Source organism: Schistocerca cancellata, chromosome 2, assembly GCF_023864275.1.
Source record: "Schistocerca cancellata isolate TAMUIC-IGC-003103 chromosome 2, iqSchCanc2.1, whole genome shotgun sequence".
Lineage (NCBI taxonomy): Eukaryota > Metazoa > Arthropoda > Insecta > Orthoptera > Acrididae > Schistocerca > Schistocerca cancellata.
The window spans coordinates 427017840-427038361 of NC_064627.1; the positions used below are offsets into that span (position 1 = coordinate 427017840).

The window sequence follows — 20522 nt, forward strand, 5'->3', positions numbered from 1 at the left end:
GTATCTGGTTATAAGAACGCCACAAAATATAACTCAGGTACATCTTAGAAGAAACTTATGAACTAGCAAAGAAAGCCTGCAATGAGACTACTGTCGGATCCCGTTTAGGTCGCAACTTCCCTATCCATCTCACTATTTTTAAATACTCACCAACATGCCTTGTTGTCTTACATTAATTTATTCCAATCTGCATAGTGACGAATTCTCAAAGTTCCCTATAATCAGTTTCATAGTTCTAATCGTTGTCTACGCAGAAACTTTTCTTCCCCTCAGCTCATTCCGCTGACTGCTCCTGAATGGGTCACGAAATTTCTCACTAGCTTGACCGATCTTTTCTCGCTTATACTTTGTAGTACTTATCCCTCATATTTATTACCTTTTAACTTAATTTTTATCATCGATATGCAGTAACACTTCAAACAGTTGTAGCTTCTTGCCGTCCGCTCTTTCCACGGTCCGTATTTCACATCTATGGAAGCATTCGTGATGTCGGAAAGCTATCCTGATCTCTCAGTATTATGCTTTACAGAAAACTAAGCACCGATTTCAGACACCTATCACAGTCAGAACATGCACACAGCAGGTTCACCACGGGCATCAATTGGTTAAAAATTTTCTGTACGAGACAAAAAAAAAAAAAAAAAGGAATATACTTCTTACTTCGTAGTCGATGGGACTCGCAATAGCCATATCTGTGGAGTTAATCTGTTACAGTCGTGGCCCGGTTCGAACTGTACAAATCAAGCCTCTACAACTTGATGAATACAGAAAGAGTAACGAGCTGCGACGAAACTATCGTGATGAATCTCGAGTATTTTAACCGAATGTAGTAGCGGAATGTAGTAGGTGCGATAGTCAATCGAATCGCATCATTTAGTCCAACTGATTTAAATTACAAGCAGCGCCCTTAATTTACGCTGTTGTGGTCTTCAGTCCGGCGGTTCGTCGAGCCAGAGCAGCAGATTGTTAGTCGAAGGGGCCCGAGTTCGATACCTGGGCAGGTCGGAAATTTTCTTCGCTTGGGGACTGCGTGTTGTGTTGTCATTACGGTAGTATCGTTATACTTGACATTCTGCTATGGAGATGGCTGAATGGGCGCGGCCCGAAAGCTAATAAACTAAAAAAAAGACTCGATTCATGCAGCTCCTCACTACAGGCTATCCTGCGCAAGCTTCTTCACGTCTGCAAACTACTATAACTTACATCCTAAAACAGTTCGAAGGTCCTTACTGCATTCAAGCCGTGGGCATCAACGCACTAGAAGTTTTTCCCTGCTACCCCAACGAAGTCCCTCCATTACCACGCTAACAAATCATTAACGCATAAAAGTGTGTCCTATCTACCGACGTACATCTATATTCACATCATGCTCAGGAATTGATCAAAGAACTAATGCAATTCTCCGAAACTGAAGAGTTTTCCTCTCATAAACAGTGTCTTCAGAACCGGAGAAAAGAGACTGAGCAGTCGGACCCATTACTGGCCTTAGCAGAGAGTAGGATAAGAGGTAATAATGAGCGGCATGTACGTCACCCTTTGCTGTCGAGTGATTCACCGCCAACAACACAAAATAGGATCACTGTGAAGAAAATGTGTCCATCATCGAGGTCCTTGCCCATCAACGGACAGGACTTTGATGAGAAACACTTCTTTTCTGAAGGACATTTCTCACCTACACTGCTGCCTGAGACCTGTGCGTTAATACTTGGGCAGGACAATTAAGGACAGTCTGCCTAATTCCTGGTGAATCCACAGACGGAACGATTTTATGAATGAAGACGTTATCGTGAAAGTTTTGCCATCATCAGACGCTGCACAACCTTCGCGGAATTCGAATCCGAGATCATGAAACCGTACCGGCCGGATGCCAAATAAAATAGGGTATGATTACCATAGATGCCCCTGCAGTAGTGTCGACACGCTCCCAGACTTACCTGCAGTATCTTGAGGAAGTTTTCAAACGGAATCAGCATCTCGACCAACCAAACAATAACGGCGAGCTGATTCAACTCTTCATTAATACCACGCCAACTCAACACAAAAGATCTCTCGTCTGAGTTGATAACAAAGACCTGGGGGCATTTAAGCTAGTTTTAAAGACCTCGATGAGTACATACATATCTCCATCAATACATCACAACCCACCTGTCGGTGTGAGGCGGACAATACTTCCGGTGCCAATAACTGATCTCTCCTTCCCTGTTCCTTTAGCGAAAAAATGATTGTCGGTAAGCCCGTGTATCAGCTCTAATTTCTCGAATTTTCTCATGTGGTCATTTTGCAATATGTATGTTGGAGGAAGTAATATGTTGTCCGACTCTTCCCGGAAAGTACGGTACTCTCTCGAAATTTCAGTAGTCAGTCTCTCTGTGATGTTCAATGCCTCTCTTGTAACGTCTGTCACTGGTGTTTGTTGAGCATGTCTGTAATGCTTTTGCTCCGACTAAACAATCCTGTGACGAAATGTGCAGCTCTTCGTTGGATTTTCTCTGTCTCTTCTAGTAGTCTTACCTGGTAAGGATCTCAGATTGATGAAAAGTAACCAAGAATCGGTCGAACAAGCGCCTTGCAAACTACTCCCTTCGTGAATGAGTTTCATTTCCTTAAGATTCTTCCTATGAATCTCAGTCTCGCATCTGATTTTCGTACTATTTGTTTTACGTGGTCATTCCACTTAAGGTCGCTGTGGTTAGGTGCTACTAGATATTTTACCGTAGATACCGTTTCCAGAAATCTGCCAGGAATAATGTAATTGTACAGTAGTGGGTTTATTTTTCTGTGTAAGTGCAATATGTCACATTTATTTACGTTCAGGGCAACTGCCAGAGCCTAAACTATTTGTCAGTCCCGTATCGGCTGTTCTGCAAATCGATGCTGTCTTCTGGTGTTGTTACTTTCTTATAGACAACCGCATTATCTGCGGTCAGTCTTAAAGAGCATCCAACGGTTTCTGCTAGACCATTTATAAAAATTCTAAACAGTCACTGTCCTATCGCACTTTCTTGTGGATCCCGGAAATTACCTTTACGTCTGTCGATTTTGTTCCGTTAAGAACATGTTGAGTTCTATCTGCAGGGAAGTCTTGAATCCAGTCGTAAATCTGGTCCGATACGTGTCAAGCTCGTATTTTCTTTCACTGAACGGCAATGCGGAACGTTGTCAGATACCTTCCTGAAGACAAGTGACAGGCATCAACCTCAGCTCCTCTACACCTCTACGGGCCACACGGATGAACAGAGCGAGCTGAGTTTCGCAAGATCTCTGTTTGCGGAATCCATGGTGATTTTTGTTGAGGAGATTTTCGTTGTCCAAAAATGTCATAATTCTTGAGAACAGAATATGTTCCATAATTCTTTTACTCAAGTTGCGCCATAAATTTTTTTTCTCGTCGATTTAATTCAGTGCGTCCTCATTTGTTATCCGATCTACCTATTTAATCTACAGAGTTTTCCTGTAGCACAACATTTCAAAACGTTTTTATTCAGTTCTTGCCTTTTCTGTTTATAACCCATGTTACGCTTCCAATGAGGTTTTGACTGTGCAGCGGAGTGGGCGTTGATCTGGAACTTTCTGGCAGATTGTGTATTGAACCGAGACACGAACTCTAAATTTTTGTTTTCGTGGGTAATTGCTCTTCCGATTGAGCTACCCAGGCAGGACTCATGGCCAGTCTCATAGCTTTGGAAGGCTGGAGATGAAGTACTGGTGGAAACCAAGCTGTGAGTTGCGGGGTGTGAGACGTCCTTGGGTAGCTCACTCAGTGTATCACTTGTCCCTGAACAACAAGGGCCCTTGGTTCGAGTCTCGGTCCAGCACACAGTTTCTATCACTAAGTTTCTTACGTTTAGATTTATATTCGATATTAACATAATGTCTCTTTTTCAGAAATTATTTTCTTGCTGTTGCCAGTCCGCATTTTATATCCCCTCTACTTCGGCCGTCATTGATAGATGCCCAACAGGATGATTACGTGTTTACCTCATTTGTTGGAACTAAGCCTCTACCAGGCATACTGGCAAGTGAGGTAACTGTTCCCGAACTGAAACAACCATTTGGAGGGACAAATATGGAAACTGGCCTAGCGTCTGTTGATTTATAAGGTATAAGAGAGAACAAACCGAAGGGCAAAATAAAAGTATGTTTACTTCACAGCTCATACTGAGTAATCAAGTCTGTCTGAAATAGATGTAATTTCCTGGTATTCTATAATAGTTCTACATCAAAAGACATTAAGTTATAGATATGTATCCAAGAATGGAGGGTTGGATATCTGACAAGTAAGAGCGAAAATGTGCAACTCTTAGATTCAAGATAGTTGCGTGAAATACACGAATTAGCAAATAGTAGGATTATTTTTTCGTTCATTAAGTTTGTCACTTTCAGTTCTTGTTTAAAATTTCTTGGCACACCCTCTGCATCTGTTTTTTGCGCCTGTTTTTTAGTCTTTACTTTATTTTTGTAAGACATAATTTTATCTAACTTCCTTTCCATGATTTCTCCTTGAACTGGCTTTAAAGTGAGTAATTGTAATCTCCGACGTAACTTCAACTAGCCATATCACTTTCACACTTGTCTCTAACAGGGATGCAGAGTCCTTATGAACGTCTTCTGCATCTGTGTGCGCAACGTTTTATCATATATTTTACATAATTTACTAAGCGCAAACACTGCTGTGCCCTGCAGATGGCGGCTCCAGTAAGAGAGCACGACACTAGCGCCGGTGAGATGTCTAGTTCTTTTTAGTGAGTCTATCGTCTGGACAGTCTAGTGTCAACAACTCGCAAATTTCCCTGCACTCACTGCTTCCTGTGTTTCTGCCAAGCGGTCGGCGGAGTGTTTGTGTGCTGGTAATATTCTGGAATGTGTCTTCAACGTTATATAGGAAAATATCGACACAATTCTGTGAGCATTTGTTGTGAAGACTATTGACAGTGTCACTTGATGTTCACTGAATGAAACTGGTCTTGACAGAATGAACGTAGAGGAAGTTGGGGTACAATCGGATAGCTAAGGAGGAAGCTAGATAACAATGGCAGTTTTAATTGCTGGGACTCCAAATTTATTTCGGTGAGAGATACGTAAGTCATGAACAATATATATGAACTATGAGGACAATGTGAAATTTGAGTTTCTACTGGAGTACGAGGGCTGATCAAAGATCGAGACTGATTTTTTCCTGTAGGTTACGTGATAGTTTCCTAGCTGTATCATGAATATTTGGAAAGACCGGATTTTCATGCATAACGCCCATAAGCAACAGCACTCTCTTATTGTTAGGTTGGTAGTAACGCTCTATTTTGTAGGCGCTCTTAGCTTTTCGCACACCAGACTACGGAGGTGACGAGAGAGTAGCAGTACGACGCAATAAAATTCTGTGTTCGTTTAAACCATACAGCCAGTGAAACTTACGAAAGCCGAAGCAAGCGTACGGTGAAGATGCATTATCTCGAGCAATGGTGTTTAGATGGTTCAAGGCCTTCAAAGAAGGCCGATTTGTCCGTTTTAAGCAAGGTGGGCCTGGTGTTTCGGATTCTGCTATGACTTAAGTCAAGATCAACACAGCTGCTGTGATTGTCCATGAGGATCGGCGGATAACATTGTGTAACCTCAAGCGAAGAGCCAAGAATTTCAAATGGCAGTGTCTTTACGATTATGCATGATCACTTCTGTATGACTCGTGTTTGTGCCCGGCACGTCTGTTCAGTCTCGGCAGAAGGCTGTGCGATTGCAGACGTGCCGTGAGGTGCTGCGTCTGTTTGCTGGTGGAGGGGAAGCGTTTCTGAAATCGATTGTCATCGGTGACGAGTCATGGCCGCATTATAATGATCCTGGAGGGAAACGAGCCAGCACAGTGTTGAAATCGCAAGGTTCTCCAGCACCAAAGTTGTTCCATCCGCAGGGAGAGCGATGGCAATCACATCTTTTTACTGTCAGGGAATGATTTACCAGCATGCGGTTTCCCCTCACACTACTGTTATAGCTGCATACTGCACGGCGGTATCGGCTAAACTGAGGAAGCAAGTTGCAAGGAAACGACCCGACATTTCTCGGACTGGGTGGCGGCTTCATCATGACAATGCGCGGCCTCACCACGCAAATCATGTCATGCAGTTTCTGGCTCAATTCAACATTACCTGCGTACCGCTCCGATCTTGCACCCTCTGATTTTTTATTCCCATGACTAAAGGCAAAGCTTCGCAGCATTCGATTCGAGAACTCTGAAGCAGTGCTCCTGAAAAGTGAGGTGATTCTCAAGGACCTGACAAAGAAAGGCCTGCACCCTGTGTTCGAGGACGGGCAGGACGCTAGATAAAGTGCATTCAAGTAGGAGTGGAGTACTTTGGAAAAGATGATGTAAAAACTGAACTGGCGCATAAAATGTTCAAGCAGCTGACGGGAATGCAGCCGAGCGACGTCTTCGACAATCATCGGTATTTCGACATGTGCACACCTCATCATTTTAAAGGTACAAACGCAATGAGAGAGCGCTATGCAAGGAAATTTTAAGCCTCTGTGAGCGGGACATCTGCTGAAAGACAAAACATACACCATAAACAACTAGCGCGTCACCCCACAACCAAAGATAACTAACGTCAGAAGTTATCAATAGTGGATATTAATTACCAGCGGGTGAAAAAGAAGCATTAACTCTGTCCTTCTGTGTGAACAGGGATGGAACAGAAATGCATGCAAAATTGAAGCAAGAACCTCCGTCTCTAGAATGAGATATGAAACTTCCTGGCAGATTAAAACTGTGTGCTGGATCGAGACTCGAACTCGGGACCTTTGCCTTTCGCGGGCAAGTGCTCTACCAACTGAGCTACCCAAGCACGACTCACACCCCGTCCTTCTGTAAAGTTTCGAAGGTAGGAGACGAGGTACTGACGGAAGTAAAGCTGTGAGGACGGGGTGTGAGTCGTGCTTGGGTAGCTCAGTTGGTAGAGCACTTGCCCGCGAAAGGCAAAGGACCCGAGTTCGAGTCTCGGTCCGCACACAGTTTTAATCCGTTAGGAAGTTTCACCTCCGTCTCTATTTATAAGATCACTTGCTAATTTAATCTCAATTGCTTCACACGCTTACAACAGCCGAACCGACATGCAGAACGTTGTCTCGGAATCGATCATCCTATGGAATGTAACAACACGGCGATCGTGGCGTGCACTTTCAGCTATCGCGATAACCTTATTAAAGACGTTCTCTAATTGCTATCAGGAACTGTCCCGTGAGCTCAGAATCCAATGTGCTTCTTTAATCTAATTGTAACCTACTTTCTTTTGCCGCAGCGACCCCCGTGGGATATTATTTCAAGATATTTACTCAAGACCTCTGGTTGACGACAAAGATCCTTATTTCTTTTCGACGTGAAAGAAAACATCACTGGGATGCATCATCATTGGCAGGAACAATTATCAGGCACGGCGGTCAGATAATTGTCACATTTTTCTAAATTAAATATCTTTCAAACATATTTTCCCTGTTGAATAGTAAAATAACTGTTTTATCATTTACACACTAAAGAAAATATTCAGTTACGCTTTTCTTGGTGCAAAGAGGAGTATATACCACGTTAAAGATTCTTCAGCGATTTGCAATTAAGAAGATGCAGTGAAGCCTCAAGATTCTGAATGATTTTCACCAGAAAGCTCCGTTTATGCTCGTAGAAGCTACGGTTTCGTCTCACCATAACTTCAAGACTTTTGAATAACTTTGAAGCAAGACATTTGTCTTTTCGCATGGAATCGTTTTGTAAATCAACCGAAAACAACACTAATCGTCAGGAACTGAACATAGCCTGCTACGTCACGAAAAATATCGGATCGGTGACAGTTTGATGAGCGGGTCTGTTGATCTTGCATCGTGATTGACAGTCTGATGGCACGCTATCGCGGACCCAATACTATGGACGTCAGCGTTAGGAAATTATGCAGCGAATCAGTTCGTCGCATCGCATTTAAGTTACCATTAGTAGCAAGTCGGGGAAGGGCCGAGTCAACCTCATATTCTCAGAGAAGACGAGATAAATACGAGATGTCACGACATCCAGAGCAACAAGAGGGAATAAATGTCGGAGGAGGTTAGTACGTAAAAGGGGCGTCTCGCCTGTTTCCATCAGTTTCTGCATTTGCTGGCCCTGTATCGGCCCAACTATTGGTACCTTAGGTAATGTTCAGTTTCGTATGAATGTAAATTTTGTTCTACTTAGCGTTAAGGAAAAGAAATTTTATTTTGTGTTTGTAGCTTTCTTGGTGTATCTATTTCACCTACGTTCCGAAGTTAAATATTCCCTTTTCTTTCTGTTATTACTGAAATATTCGCTAGACTAGTGAAAAAGATCATCTCAGTAACTGCACGTCATATTTTGTTAAAGTAATACAATAGTAATGAAATTCTGTGACATTACTTACTTAGTTATTATTTCCAATTAATATTATGAAATTAATAACAGCGCACAGCAATATTGAATCTGTATCTGTCCACAAGAAATTTCATAACATGAGTAAAACGTCCTTCTTAAATATCAGAAAGGATGAAATAAAACAAATAAAAAATAAAAAAAAATTGAGCGTTTTGATGGTGGAAGCCGATAGCGCAACGGAATCAGTAATCAAGCTGTGGTATGGTTTTCGAGTTATGTCCTACTAATTTATTGGAAAAATAAAGTCAGCTCACTCTCTATTAACCATTTCTCTTGAAAATAAATCTTTACTAGTTTAATTTTTGAAAATTAAGTCATTAGTTTCAGAAAGAATTTCAGGAAGAAAAAGTTGCGGAAACCTGGAGAAACCGGGGCGTTTAATATAGTAACACTGAGATTACGTAATGCTTAGGTTGCTTTTTGGAAATTTGTAGTAAGGTTGTATGGGACAAAATTGCAGAGGTCATTGGTCCCTAGACTTACACACTACTTAATCTAACTTAAACTAACTTACGCTAAGGACAACATACATACCCATGCCTGAGGGAGAACTTGACCTCCGACAGGGGGGGGGGGGGGGGGGAGCCGCGCGAACCGTGACAAGGCGCCTAAGACCGTGCGGCTATCCCGTGCGACGTCTTAGGTCACTTACTTTGTCTCTCGATTATTGGTATTAATCTGCCCAGTTTACATCGTTTGTAAGATGCTCATTAGGTTGAGCACATCTCGATTAAGGTTCAAGTCTGAGTCTGGTTAATGCTCATGGAATTAAAATTTCAGATTTTTTATGTAATTTAAACAATTCTATTTTGTGAACCAGATTAACGGACATCGCCCATGGATCTTCCTTTTTGCAATAGGTAATTCCACTGTATACCTCCTCTATGTCAATCAGTTCTGACAGTTAAAAACCACAGACTTGGGAAATGTATTTTTGATTTTGCTAGCAAATTTTCAATCGGTTCGAATTCAGTGGTGGGTGAAATTTTCACTACCAGTATTTGGCTGCCAATGTCCTAGATTTAATTCCAAACCTATCCCCAGTGTCTTACGAAGCGAGGACGTGTGACGCTGTTGATGGTCATCCGTCAGTCGGATGGTGACGTTAAGCTCTGCGGCTCAGCTGATGGTATTCGAGAGGAGTATGTTATGTGCCAACACGGGGTTTCGCCCTCTCCCTTCCCTTCATCCATGACAACACAAAACCAACACTACAATGTCCAAGCACTCATCACAGTCATCCACACGGCTGAGATACACATTGACGCTTCATAACAGGTCAGAGTAAGGCAATGGAAAACCACCTCTGGTGGGACCTCGCCATGAGCGGTGGTGCAGGATTCCTCCATCTGTCCTCCCTACGCTCATTCCCTGGGTATGGGGCTATTTATTATTATAATATTCTGACAGTAATATAATTCTTTAGTAATGACTCCATTCAGCATTTCCTGAAGAGAGTTAAAAAATATGGCGACTATTGATCCTGAGAAACAGGTATCAAACATTTGCCTAGAGGTCAAATCATAAATCAGCCTCACATTCTTTAAAACGGATGTTAAGTGATATATTGTGATGCTTATAGCTTTTATTAATTATTTACTAGCGACGAGTCCGTAAACTGAGGTGCTTGACTAGAAGGGCAGCAGATGTTGTGGACCATGGTTGTGGTTCTGCTTCTCCTGCTGCTGACGAGTACTTCGCTGGCGGCGCCTTCCACGCCTCAGCCATCAGAAACCCCACAGCGGACGGAACCTGACGCAGTGGCAGTGGTGGCAGATTTTGCTGAGCGGCGACACCTGCACTTCATTGTAGCGTTCGGATGCTGGCCTGACGGTAAGTTCACTTGGTCACCTTGTCCTCTCGCTTTTTTCGTAACATGCATAAAACTAAAGTCCATCCTGTGGGCGTAAAGAGATAGTATTTGCCTAGAATCCATCAATGAGTATGAATTTAATTTATGATTGTTGTTTATAATCAGTTTGCCACTTTCATATTTGTATAAGGTAGAATAATTCAATAACTGAAAAACGAAATAGTTTTTAGAAATACACTGTTCAAAAGAATTAGGTGAACACGCAATCAACGTCCGGAATGCAGTACCCGTGATCTTATTCCATGGCTTGAGATCTTTGCTTTCAGTGTAGGTAACAATTAAAATCATTCGCCAACTATTGGCTGTGTTACGCATTACAATATCAGCTGATCTTTCAGAAGGAACTGATTACCTGTTCAAAAATGGTTCAAATGGCTCTGAGCACTATGGGACTTAACTTCTTAGGTCATCAGTCCCCTAGAACTTAGAACTACTTAAACCTAACAAACCTAAGAACATCACACACATCCATGCCCGAGGCAGGATTCGAACCTGCGACCGTAGCGATCGCGCGGTTCCAGACTGAAGTGCCTAGAATCGCTCGGCCACACCGGCCGGCTATTACCTGTCTCCAGTAGTTTTTTAGATAGGTACACCGATAGCAGTTGGCATTTGTGGACGCTGTATTCAACCAGGCACTTGCAGTGCGAGTTGCAGGGGTGGTCCGTTTGATTAAAAAAGGATGGACTTTCGGTCCGTTGGTGTACATGCCAATGCTTCTCTATAGGTCATCTATAGGTGGCGGACACTACAAGGAGACAGGCTAATACACAAGGCGAGTTGGACAAAGTTGCCGATGCTTTACAACTCCACATGAAGACGGATGTCTGGCTACCTCGGCGTTCCGGCTTCGTACGGATACCGCCAGAGCATTCCAAGACGGCTTCAGAAGGGCATCTGAACCCGCTGTGTCCGATCAGCCTGTAATTAATAGTGTACTGGTCCTCACCACCCCAGGGATGAGCTGAGGAGGTATGCAAGACCTTTGCCTCTGAGGAAGCTACGTCCAAGACCGTCCGTGCGTGGTGAAGAGCCACATCCTACACGAGGTGACCCTGTTAACGCAGAACACGGCGGATCTATAGGAGAAAACCTTGAAAAAAAATCTCACATTCCAAATCCTCAATGCGTCTGTACTCGAGTCGAGCGGCAGCGAGGTCAGCGTCTGTCCATCTAGTAGGTGCGGCTGTACTATATGCTCCAGGAACTGACAATCCCTGGTTCTAAACACCCAGTGGAAACACTGGACCAAAACTTACAAGCTATCATGATTCGTGAGAGTAATGACAGAATTACCCCAGGTGGTAACCAATCCACTCGTCGACAGACGACAACTGGGTTTTCGGATTCTGGGGAACCCGGGCCATCACGATCAGAGTTCTCAAGCAAACTTCGTCCCAAGGTTCCCATGTACATTGGTACCTTTAACATTCAGACCCTAATTCAACCTGGAAAATTACACAACTTAGTAACAGAGCTAGACCAACAAAAAATTAAGATCTTAGCGTTACAAGAAACTAGATTCACGGATGAAAATACAATAGACTATGGAAACTATCGCATCTTCAAGAGCAAGACTGACAAACGAATTGCCAATGGTATGCCACTCCTGGGCATGGCATTTGCGGTGCACAGAAATATATTAGGCTCAATTAGAGAGGTCTCTTCCATAAATAATCGCCTCATGACCATGCGTATCCAGTGCTCCAACCAGAAATACACATTGATAAATGTTCATGCACCCACAAACATAGACAACAAAAAACGCAAACTACAAACTGAAAAATTCTGGACTAAACTTGAAGATGTCATGGCCAAAATTCCCCGGGATGATATCAAAATCTTAATGGGAGATTTCAATGCACAAATTGGCAGAGAGAAAGAACACCAAAAAACTGTAGGAAAATATCCAGCACACAGATTCACCAACAGAAACGGACTGAGATTTATTGAACTATGCCAACAAAATAATCTAAAAATAATGTCTACATCTTTGAGAAAAAAACCTAGAAAACAAAAGACCTGGAGGTCCCCCATACAAGAGATCGGCGAATATCAGATTGACCACATTGCCATCTCCTATTTCGTACAGAAAGAGATCCATGATGTCCAAGTCCGCAGAGGGGCGAACATTGACTCAGACCACTACTTAACACGCATTAAAGTGAAATTCACCCCAAAAAAATTCTATCCGAAGAAAACACACATGATGAAATTTGACACACGAACAATCAAAGAAACCAATCTGAAGGAGGAGTGGGAAAAGGAACCAGCTGACTCTTGGGAAAAATTTCGAACAAAAATTACAAAGAAGGCAAAAGAACTGATCCCATTGAAAAAGAACACGAAACACCCCTGGTGGGACTCTGGATGTGAAAAAGCGCTGGAAGAAAGAAAGAAAGCCTTTCTGAAGTATAACAGTAAAAAATCCCCAGAAAATCTAGATCACTTCCACAACACCATAAGACAAGTGCCAAAAACAATCAGACAAGTCAAGAGGAAGTACCTCAAGGAACAGTGTGAGTCTATTGAAGAAAATTTCCGTAACTATAATGTACGAGACTTCTATAAGACCTTTGCTGGGAGAATCAATGGATACGGCTCACGAAATCTATGTTTCAGAAAACCAGATGGAAAACTAGCGCTCACAAATCGGGAAAATTGTGAGGAGCTGGCGAGATACTTTTCCGGACTCCTCAATTGCCCTGAACCTTCTTCAAGATTCCCTCAAGAAACTGCTGTCTACACAAATCCAGAATCCCCACCACCTACACTAGAGGAGATCCAAAGACATATTCATAGACTGAAAAACAACAAGGCATCCGGAGAAGATAATATCACTGCAGAACTACTTAAAAATCTTGGACCAAATTCCCTCAAAGAACTCACTCAAATCATCACAGATATTTGGCAGACAGAAAAACTACCAGAAGATTGGAAATGCGCCCTAATTCATCCACTGCATAAAAAGGGAGACATGGCAGATATAAACAACTATCGAGGAATCTCCCTTCTCCAAGTCACTTATAAAATCCTCTCAGCTTGTCTTCTTCAACGAACACAAGAACTACTCGAACACAGTATTGGTGAATACCAAGCTGGCTTTCGCCCTCACCGATCCTGTGCAGAACAAATTTTCAATTTGAAGACAACACTAAAATACAAAGCAGTCAGAAACAGTCCGATCATTTGTTCCTTTGTTGATTTCGCAAAGGCTTATGATTCAATCGATAGGCAATCTCTCTTTATTATCCTTGAGGAGCTAGGACTCGATCCGAAAACCCTAAACCTTATCAAAGAAACGCTCACAAACACAACTTCTAAGATAAAATTCCTGGGTGAAATATCAGAGCCCTTCCTGATCAAAACCGGCGTCAGACAAGGTGACGGCTTGTCTCCACTCCTCTTCAACCTTGTCTTAGACAAAGTCATCCGAGAATGGGAAAAAGAACTGAAGAATCAAAATTACTGGAAGCCTATACAACTAGGAAGATCGAAAGATGGTATTAAAATTTCATGCTTGGCATTTGCAGATGACGTGGCCATTCTAGCAGAAAACGAGACCACAGCAATTAAACAGATAGACATTCTCAAAGAATGCGCCGAAAAAGTTGGGCTACAAATTTCCTTCCAAAAAACCAAATTCATCTGCTCAAAATTTGAAACTCAAAAACTGACTACAAAATATGGACAAATTGAGAGAGTTCCATTCTTTAAATACTTAGGCGAGGTCCTAGAACCCACAGGGGGAGAGAAAACTGCACAAAAAGTTCGACTGCAAAAACTGAAAAGAGCATACTGGAAAACCCACAACATCTACAATAAAAAGTGTCTCTCCATTCACTCAAAAATACGACACTACAATACAGTAATCAAGCCCGAAGCACTATATGCCAGCGAAACACTCACACTCCATAGAAAAGGCGACCTGGAAGGCATGCTGAAAGAGGAACGCAAAATTATCAGAAAGATTCTTGGCCCAAAAAGAACTGAAGATGGATACAGGTTACAGTCTCGGAAAACTACAGAAAAATTATCTAACCTCGCCGCAGACATCCGGAAAAGAAGACTAAAATTTTACGGTCATATCCACAGACTCCCAACACCCAGACTCTCCCACAAAATTTTAATATACATTGAAAAATTGAAAACCATACCCTGGATAAAAGAAACGAAAACTGATCTAGCAAATGCACAAATAAATTCTTCAGAAGTTATAAACAGAAATGTATACAGGCAAAAAATCAATAGTTGGAAAGTACAACCCGAGAATGAAGTTTGCAAGAGACAGGAGACAAAATGGACAGAGGAAAGAAAGAGAATTCATGGGGAAAGAATGAGAGAAGTTTGGAGAATTAAAAAATTGAATCTGAAAAGCTTTGCGTGATCCGTATGGGTCCAATCGCACATAATAATAATAATAATAGTGTACGAGGAAGGACCATATGACCTACACGTCGTGTTCGAGTAACCTATTTAACACGACAACGTCTGGAAGCCCGCCTTCACTTCCGCCGTTTCCATGTCAACTAGCAACTTCGTCACTGGCGAAACGTGTTATTCACAGACGGGTCCAGATATCCTCTGATGCAAGGTGATGGGTGTGTTCATGTGCGAAGAAGACCCGTGATTAGCGGCACCTGCCAAATGTTGTCCAGTACATCGACAGATTTCCACGTTTCTGTAATATTATGGGGAGGCCATTAGGATCTTATCAAGTCCATGGTGAACTTACAGCCAGGCAGCTTATCGAGAAGGTCCTGCTGGACCATGTCAACTTCGTCACTGGCGAAACGTGTTATTCACAGACGGGTCCAGATATCCTCTGATGCAAGGAGATGGGTGTGTTCATGTGCGAAGAAGACCCGTGATTATCGGTACCTGCCAAATGTCGTCCAGTACATCGTTCTAGTGCTGCATACGGTGGGGGCCCTGAATTTCTTATAATGCCTAGACATATGTGGTGTGGCCGACAGCAAGGATGTCTTGCGAAACCTGGAAATTGAAGTAACGGAATGGTCAGTATAAGTCCCGACCTAAACCCCATTGTGCATATGTGATACATGCTTGACAGACGTCTTAGTGGCCGTCATGTTCCACCGTAGACTGTCCGAGAATTCTCATGGGCTCTGCTTGAAGAATTGGAACGGATGCTGCAGGGTGAGCTTCGTAGACGCATACAGATCATGCCAAATAGCTGTCAGGCAGTGAGAAACGCTGATGCCGGGCATACAAGCCACTCAAGCACTCAAAGTACCCTGAAGAGCACCCAGGATGACGCGATGAATCGGACATTATGGTTCAAATGGCTCTGAGCACTATGGGACTTAACATCTGAGGTCATCAGTCCTCTAGCACTTAGAACTGCTTAAACCTTACTGACCCAAGGACATCCTTGCCCGAGGCAGGATTCGAACCTGCGACAGTAGCGGTCGCGTGGTTCCGGACTGAAGCGCCTAGAACCGCTCGGCCACAGCGGCCGGCTCGCCCATTTTAATTCTTTTTCAGTAAATGATCGAGGATATGCTGATGTTCTGTTCTGTATTTAATTTGTGACAGATAAAGATATAATTTTGTAACATACCCAGTCGTCAGATGTTGCTCAATGAAATATTCCAGACGCCCAAAATCATGTTCTCCTAATTCTTTTGAGCAGCATAATCATTGCATGAATGTGTGTATGTGTGTGTGTTGGAGTTCAGCTCTCCAAAAATCAAACCAACTCGTTTGCGTATAGATCAACTGGATTGGACAAATAGGGTGGGAAGTAGGTATCCCAGGTACAGTTGATCAAATCATTTTGCTGATGCTCACTGTGAATTTAATCGTTGCCTAAGCTCTATATGTAAGAGATTAGCGAAATAGCACCCGTGCTGAAAAACCACCATTTTGATCTCTGTCAGTGACTGGGAGCTACTAGACTGATTGGAGAGAGGCCAAGGCGCGCCACATCATTCACTGGTCACAGAATGCCATCGGCGTTTACCACGTTGCCTAGTGTTATGTTCAGTCTAGCCTTAGAACTGGTGCCAGTTATTCCGAATAATTTGCCTCTTCAACATTCATGAAGATTTAGTATTTCCAATAGCCCTTGCAATGTTGGTAATATGTGCTTGTATGAAGCAGATTTAATTTCGAGAGAAAGAGCTCAGTTTGACAGCAGCCATAAAATATTATGTCCCTACAAAAAATGTCACTTGTACAGTTCCACTTAGCTTCGTGGCTTTGACAGATACACGAGACAGTTTTATTTCCTAACAGTAAGAAGGAAGCGTTTCTATTGGCCAGTATTAGGAAGAAGTTGCGGAGATTCGACCATAAATGCTGCAAGCAAATGTTGATAACTTGCTTTTACGGATGCAGCATATTGCCGAAGTCTCAGAAGCTCATATTGAACAAACTGTGAAACGGCGATTAATAATAAAATCAACACTTTGACTTTCTCACTTGCCCGATCTCTTCTGCCGACCTCTTGTTCCTAATAAATTACATACGGAAATATTTCTGTAGTCTTTATTGCATTCATAGCGCCAGATTTGCAACTGATGGCCAAAACTGGATCTAGTTTTTTTTTCAGCGTAAATCGGTTCCTCAGTAACGCATTAGCATATCCACCGAGATTCGCTGCCGTATGATAACTACAGCCCACAATGGACTTCTGTAAGTAGTTGTACTTTTATTACAACCACCCAGTGTAAGTCCAGAATTAATGAAATAAAAGAAAAAATGCGAAAATACAGAAAAAAAATTAAAGCATTCTCGGAGATCTTGAAATTCCGGGGACCTATATCGCGCCACCATCGATATCAATAAAAGGCAAAAATCGTCGAGATTCTCGATTCCCGGCATGGATGAGCTATACAGGGTGGTCCATTGATTGTGACCGGGCCAAATATCTCACGAAATAAGCGTCAAACGAAAAAACTACAAAGAACGAAACTTGTCTAGTTTGAAGGGTGAAACCAGATGGCGCTATCGTTGGCCCGCTAGATGGCGCTGCCATAGGTCGAACGGATATCAACTGCGGTTTTTTTTAAATAGGAACTCCCATTTCTTATTACATATTCGTGTAGTACGTAAAGAAATATGAATGTTTTAGTTGGACCAGTATTTTCGCTTTGTGATAGATGGTGCTGTAATAGTCACAAACATATGGCTCACAATTTTAGACGAACAGTTGCTAAGAGGTAGATTTTCTAAATTAAAATACAGAACGTAGGTACGTTTGAACATTTTATTTCGGTTGTCCCATGTGATACATGTAACTTTGTGAACTTATCATTTCTGAGAACGCATGCTGTTACAGCGTGATTACCTGTAAATACCACATTAATGCCATAAATGCTCACAATGATGTCCGTCAACCTCAATGCATTTGGCAATACGTGTAACGACATTCCTCTCAACAGCGAGTAGTTCCCCTTCCGTAATGTTCGCTCATGCATTGACAATGCGCTGACGCATGTTGTCAGGTGTTGTCGGTGGAACACGATAGCAAATATCCTTCAACTTTCCCCACAGAAAAAGTCCGGGGACGTCAGATCCGATGATCGTGCGGGCCATGGTATGGTGCTTCGACGACCAATCCATCTGTCATGAAATATGCTATTCAATACCGCTTCAACCGCACGCGAGCTATGTGCCGGACATCCATCATGTTGGAAGTACATCGCCATTCTGTCATGCAGTGAAACATCTTGTAGTAACATCGGTAGAACATTACGTAGGAAATCAGCATACATTGCGCCATTTAGATTGCCATCGATAAAATTAGGGCCAATTATGCTTCCTCCCATAATGCTGCACCATACGTTAACCCGCCAAGATCGCTGATGTTCCTCTTGTCGCAGCCATCATGGATTTTCCGTTGCCCAATAGTGCATATTATGCCGGTTTACGTTACCGCTGTTGGTGAATGACGCATCATCGCTAAATAGAACGCGTACAAAAAATCTGTCATCGTCCCGTAATTTCTCTTGTGCCCAGTGGCAGAACTGTACACGACGTTCAGAGTCGTGGCCATGCAATTACTGGTGCATGGAAATATGGTACGGGTGCAATCGATGTTGATATAGCATTCTCAACACCGACGTTTTTGAGGTTCTCGATTCTCGCGCAATTTGTCTGCTACTGATGTGCGGATTAGTCGCGACAGCAGCTAAAACACCTACTTGCGCATCATCATTTGTTGCAGGTCGTGGTTGACGTTTCACATGTGGCTGAACACTTCCTGTTTCCTTAAATAACGTAACTATCGGGCGAACGGTCCGGACACTTGGATGATGTCCAGGATACCGAAAAGCATACATAGCACACGCCCGTTGGGCATTTTGATCACAATAGCCATACATCAGCACGATATCGACCTTTTCCGCAATTGGTAAACGGTCCATTTTAACACGGGTAATGTATCACGAAGCAAATACCGTCCGCACTGGCGGAATGTTACGTGCTACCGCGTAGTTATACATTTGTGACTATTACAGCACCATCTATCACAAAGCGAAAAAAGTGGTCCAACTAAAACATTCATATTTATTTACATACTACACGAATATCTAATAAAAATGGGAGTTCCTTTAAAAAAAACGCAGTTGATATCCGTTTGACCTATGGCAGCGACATCTAGCGGGCCAACCATAGCGCCATCTGGTTTCCCCCTTCAAGGTGACGAGTTTCGTTCTTGGTAGTTTTTTCGTTTGCTGCTTGTTTCGTGAGATATTCGGCCCGGTCACTATCAGTGGACCACCCTGTATATATGCATAACTAAGTTTGTGCAGAAACCTCGTTGCACGTGTCCCACTCTCATATATTCGGATTTTTTGCCCTAAAAGCAATTCTTTTCTTTAGTGAGCATGTCTGCTGAAAAGACAAGCGCCGATAGAAGTCTCTCGGCGCCGTAGTTATGGGCTTACCAGTCCCATGCGTGAATGCGGCAGTGTTTACATTGTTTACATTCCTGGACTTGGAATACCGTGACTGGAGCTTGTGCTCGTCCTGCAGGCGGCCTGACGGCCATGCGCACGTGGAGCCGGCGTGGTCTGCGCGCCTCCGTCCACGTGCTGGAGGAGGTGCGGCCAGACCTGGGGGCGCTGCTCAGCACGACCAGGGGCGCCATCGCCGTCTGCACTGCGCTCGCCTGTCCGGGGGCCCTGCAGATCTTCCGCAAGGTGCGTCTTTCTCCGCATCTACCAGCTGACACCACAGCTTTCCATTACTGGATATGCATCAGCACCCTCCTGTCACTCAGTACTTGTTTTCCATTTCCACCTTCCGTGATGTACCAGATGGTTAACATCGAACAGCAGCTACTCACTATCGTATGGTAGCGAAACTTGATAGCTACGTTAGTGAGTGAAGAACCGATTTGCGCTGGAAAGAAAATTAGTTCCAGTTTTGGCCACCAGGTGTAAATCTGACGCTGTGAATGCAAGAAAGACGTATAGAAATGTTTCCATACTCAATGTATTAGGAACGGGACGGGTGCAGGAAAGGTCAAACAAGTAAGAAACGTATAATGTTGATTTTATTATTAACCGCCACTTACAGAATTTGTTCAGTGTGGACACCGGAGACGTTGAGATGATGCTCAACATCGCCAGATTTAGACCTGGTGACCAATATTAACATCTACATCTACATGAAAATCACATTTAAGTGCCTGGCAGAGGGTTCATCGAACCACATTCACAATTCTCTATTATTCCAATCTCGTATACCGCGCGGAAAGAATGAACACCTATATCTTTCCGTACGAGCTCTGATTTCCCTTATTTTATCGTGGTGATCTTACGGCCTTTATATTTGACTTATTTATCGTGTAACCGAAGTTTAACGGATTCCTTTTAGCACTCATGTGGATGACCTCATACTTTTCTTTATTTAGGGTCAACTGCCAATTTCCGCACCATTCAGATATCTTTTCTAAATCGTTTCGCAGTCTTTTTTGATCTTCTGATGACTTTATTAGTCGATAAACGACAGCGTCATCTGCAAATAACCTAAGATGGCTGCTCAGATTGTCTCCCAAATCGTTTATATACATAAGAAACAGCAAAGGACTTCACTTCTGTTTTCCTCGATGACTTTCCTTCAAGTACTACGAACTGTGACCTCTGTGACAGGAAATCACATATCCAGTCACATGACTGAGACGATATTCAATAAGCACGAAATTTTACTATAAGCCGCTTGTATAACTAATTTTTTCCAGTGTAAATCGGTTCCACATTA

At 42.9% G+C, this 20522-nt stretch overlaps 1 protein-coding gene and 1 non-coding gene across 2 annotated transcripts in view; both read left to right on the forward strand.

Moving 5' to 3' along the window:
- The first annotated feature begins 6918 nt into the window (after window positions 1–6918).
- Window positions 6919–6994, forward strand: Trnas-cga (transfer RNA serine (anticodon CGA)). The gene has a single exon. It is a non-coding gene; the product is annotated as a tRNA-Ser (tRNA).
- Window positions 6995–10074: 3080 nt separating this feature from the next.
- LOC126154618 (glutamate receptor U1-like) overlaps window positions 10075–20522 on the forward strand; it is an 89967-nt gene continuing 79519 nt past the window's right edge. Inside the window, exons 1-2 of the mRNA XM_049916162.1 lie at window positions 10075–10249; window positions 19293–19459. Of these exons, the coding sequence (XP_049772119.1) occupies window positions 10075–10249; window positions 19293–19459 (342 nt within the window). The remainder of the gene's footprint in view (window positions 10250–19292; window positions 19460–20522) is intronic.